This window comes from Austrofundulus limnaeus, unplaced genomic scaffold, assembly GCF_001266775.1.
Source record: "Austrofundulus limnaeus strain Quisiro unplaced genomic scaffold, Austrofundulus_limnaeus-1.0 Scaffold1195, whole genome shotgun sequence".
Taxonomy (NCBI): domain Eukaryota; kingdom Metazoa; phylum Chordata; class Actinopteri; order Cyprinodontiformes; family Rivulidae; genus Austrofundulus; species Austrofundulus limnaeus.
In genome coordinates this window covers 32254-35364 of record NW_013953597.1, presented here as the reverse complement: position 1 = coordinate 35364, position 3111 = coordinate 32254, and the positions used below count along the sequence as shown (strand labels likewise).

The 3111-nt window shown below is 46.7% G+C and overlaps 1 protein-coding gene across 1 annotated transcript in view; it reads right to left on the bottom strand.

The window, feature by feature from the left end:
* sonb (SON DNA and RNA binding protein b) overlaps positions 1-3111 on the bottom strand; it is a gene marked incomplete in the record, with an annotated part of 28161 nt that overhangs the window by 14337 nt on the left and 10713 nt on the right. The window contains 2 exon segments of the mRNA XM_014031168.1: positions 590-737; positions 2384-2500. Of these exon segments, the coding sequence (XP_013886622.1) occupies positions 590-737; positions 2384-2500 (265 nt within the window).

The window sequence follows — 3111 nt, the reverse complement described above, 5'->3', positions numbered from 1 at the left end:
GAGGCCTCCACCTCTGTTCACAAAGATGGCTTCAAAGGAAGCCATCTTTGTGAAGAAAAACCGTCCACCATTAAACAGAGGTGGAGGCCTCCATGTCCAGTTGTCCTCCTCCTACAACGCTGTTATTGCAGGTATGACTCCGCCCCCTGTGAGCAAAAGGTGTGAATCAGGGCCCCAATGATACCAACACAAAGAGGGAGGGACAAAAACAAGGGGACGTTGAGCCCCGCTTGCATTCACTATATTCGCATAACAAAACACCAAATAACCACAGCATCCAAACCAATAAGTCAGGTGATGGGGCACATGACCCTCTATGAACAATAGAACTAATCAGGCCTATTGTTAGGTGATGGCCCTCTTTTGTGACTAACCTGTTTGTCCATGTGGAGGCGGAGCTTATAAGGCTGAGTTCACCTGAAACTCATCAGACTGAAGAAGTCTCTTGGAGGAGAGACGAAACGTTTCACTAAAGAAGAACCATCCAGAGGAYCTACTKATTTTTTCTTTTTGACACCAAACATAAACGTCTCTGACTCTGTCCACCATGATAATGTGTCTGTGGCTCCGGTCTTCTTTGGTCACAAACCTTTTCTGTCCACCTTGAAGTCGATGACGATGGGTTCCACTGTTCCCTCTCGGTTCCTCCCAAGACCCTCTCCGGTCCTCCAGCCCATCTTTCTCATCAGGAACTCTCCCACACCCCCTGAGACCGGAGCCGCCTTGAGGAACTGGTCCTAACCCAGCAGACAGTTACAGACAGGAGACATACAGCTCAGTAYACCAGTGGGACAGGACACAGGACCTGTTGGGTCTTAAAGGATCAGGTTTATGGTGGTTTAAGGAATATGTTGTATCTCTGGAGGATTCTCTTCTTCTGCACCTCTTTGTTGTGGTGTCCCTCAGGGAGCCATGTTGGGCYCTGCTCTGTTCTCTTTAATAACACTGCCTTTACTTTAACATCTGGACATGTCTCATTTAAAMTGAACGTCTCAGTTAGTCCAGAACTCTGGTTCTGGTCTTTGAACCAAAGACGTGACCACATCGCTCTGGTTTTAGCTGCCTGACAGTTTCAAGGTTTATTTTAGTTACTTTTAAAGTTTTAAATGATTTAAAAGAGTTCAGCTTTTAAAACCCAGTCAGAGCTGAGGTCCAGCAGCTGAGAGCTGAATTAAGACCTCTGGACCAGCCTACCCCCCGGACTCTGGACAAACCTGTCCCCCACAGACTCTGGACCAGCCTGGGCAAACCTTGGGCTGGAGGACTCTGCTGGGATCATAAAGCTCTGTGAACAAAGACCCTCTAGAACTGATCCAGTTCTTCATGTGGGCCTGTGAGAAAGAGGTCTGATCTCCCTGTGGGTGATCTGGGACCAGTAGGTGGATCTCAGGGGTCCAAAGCAGATCAACATGTGCCAAAGGTCAATATTGTCACGAGCAAAACTGTAGCCAAAACCACCACTGGCTAAAAACTGAARCCAGCAAAACAGCAGCTAAAATTGAAGAAAAGACGCAGAAACAGATTTTAAAGAGCATCATGTAAGGTTTTCTGCTGGTACCACTAGTTCAGGTCCTGCTGACCAGACCCAGGACACGGTCTCTGATGAATACAGTCAGGACCAAGTCCTGCACAGCTGACAGGTCACAGGTCAGGAGGTCTGGGGTTGTTAAAGAGGGACCTGTGTCCTCATTTCTCTGCAGCTGTGGTACTGGTCCAGTAAACCTCGGTGGGTCCAACAGTCATCTGTTCTGACTCAGAACAGATCAAACTGTGGTGCTGGTCTACTGCTGGTACTCAGGCTCCCTCTAGTGCTGTTCAGACAAACTGCTGGTCTCYGTAGACCCAGACCAGCATGGAGCCAACCCTGCAGAACCAGCTGTTACTGAGAGCTTTCAGCCACGAATCACATGAGCTGAACTAATAACAAAACCTGTGACCTTTAAATACAGCTAACTGTTTGTGTCTCAATAACTTCTGCTTACCTTTTAAAACCTTTRGCTTTAGGCTAGCCTTTTACTTTAYTTAGCTTCAAGTTAGCTTCTTACTATTTTTAGCTTCAAGCTAATGTTTTATTTTGTTTAGCTTCGAGCTAATCTTTAACTTTTTTTGGCTAGAGTTCAGGATCTTGGGTACTTTTAGCTTGTAGCTACTWTTTAAACTTTTTGTTAATCTTTCTCCATTTTTTACTTAAGTTCTGCTCTTTTAACTTTCAGCTAGTAGCTTTGTAGCTTTTAGCTAACCATGTGCTTCTTTCAGCTCTAAGTCTGTTTCAGCTTCTTCCTTCTCGTTGTGTTTTTAGTTTGTGTTGAACAGACAGAGGTTCAGTTTTAGGGTCTGATGAAGACCTCCTCTACAGGTTCTGGATGTTGTTGGTGTGTTTTACCTTCTTGAGCCAGGCCTGAGGYCCACTGTTGGACAGCTCCTCAGAGGTCAGCACCTGAGCTCCAGTAGAACCAGTAAACAGACCAGGCACACTACTGGACTGGGCCCAGGCATCCACCTGTCAGAACCAACACAGTGCTGTTAGAACAGAGTCAAGGCTGTACTGCTGCCCTCCAGCCTGCTGCTAACACCTAAAATGAACAAGCTGCTAGCTAAAAGTAGCAGAAGGCTAGCTGACATCTACACCAGGGCTATTCAATAGGCGGCCCCCGGGCCACATCCGGCCCGCGGACCGTCTTTGACTGGCCCACCCCCGACTGACCCAACGTAAACCGCAAAAACACATTTAAATCATATTTGCTGTGAGAGTTTTAAAAATTCCCACCTTTTCTCTTGTACGTGAACGCACCGCTGCTGGTATCGTAGCAACGCCAGCCCAGAATAGTAACAACCGTGAAAAGATGTCGCTAACAGGTCAGAAACGTAAAATTGACTCTGAAAATCGGCGTTTTAACCCTGCCTGGACTGACAAATACATGTTTTTTTTACCCGAAAGACTGAACTCTAAGCCGCTGTGCTTGATATGCAACGAAAGCCTGTCAGTATTAAAAGAATRTAACATTCGGAGGCACCATGTTGAGAAGCACCGAGCTTTTGGGACAGCATTTCCTGAAGGGACAGAGGAGAGAGCGACTAAGGTGCAGAGCCTGCTAGCATCTTCTAACAGGA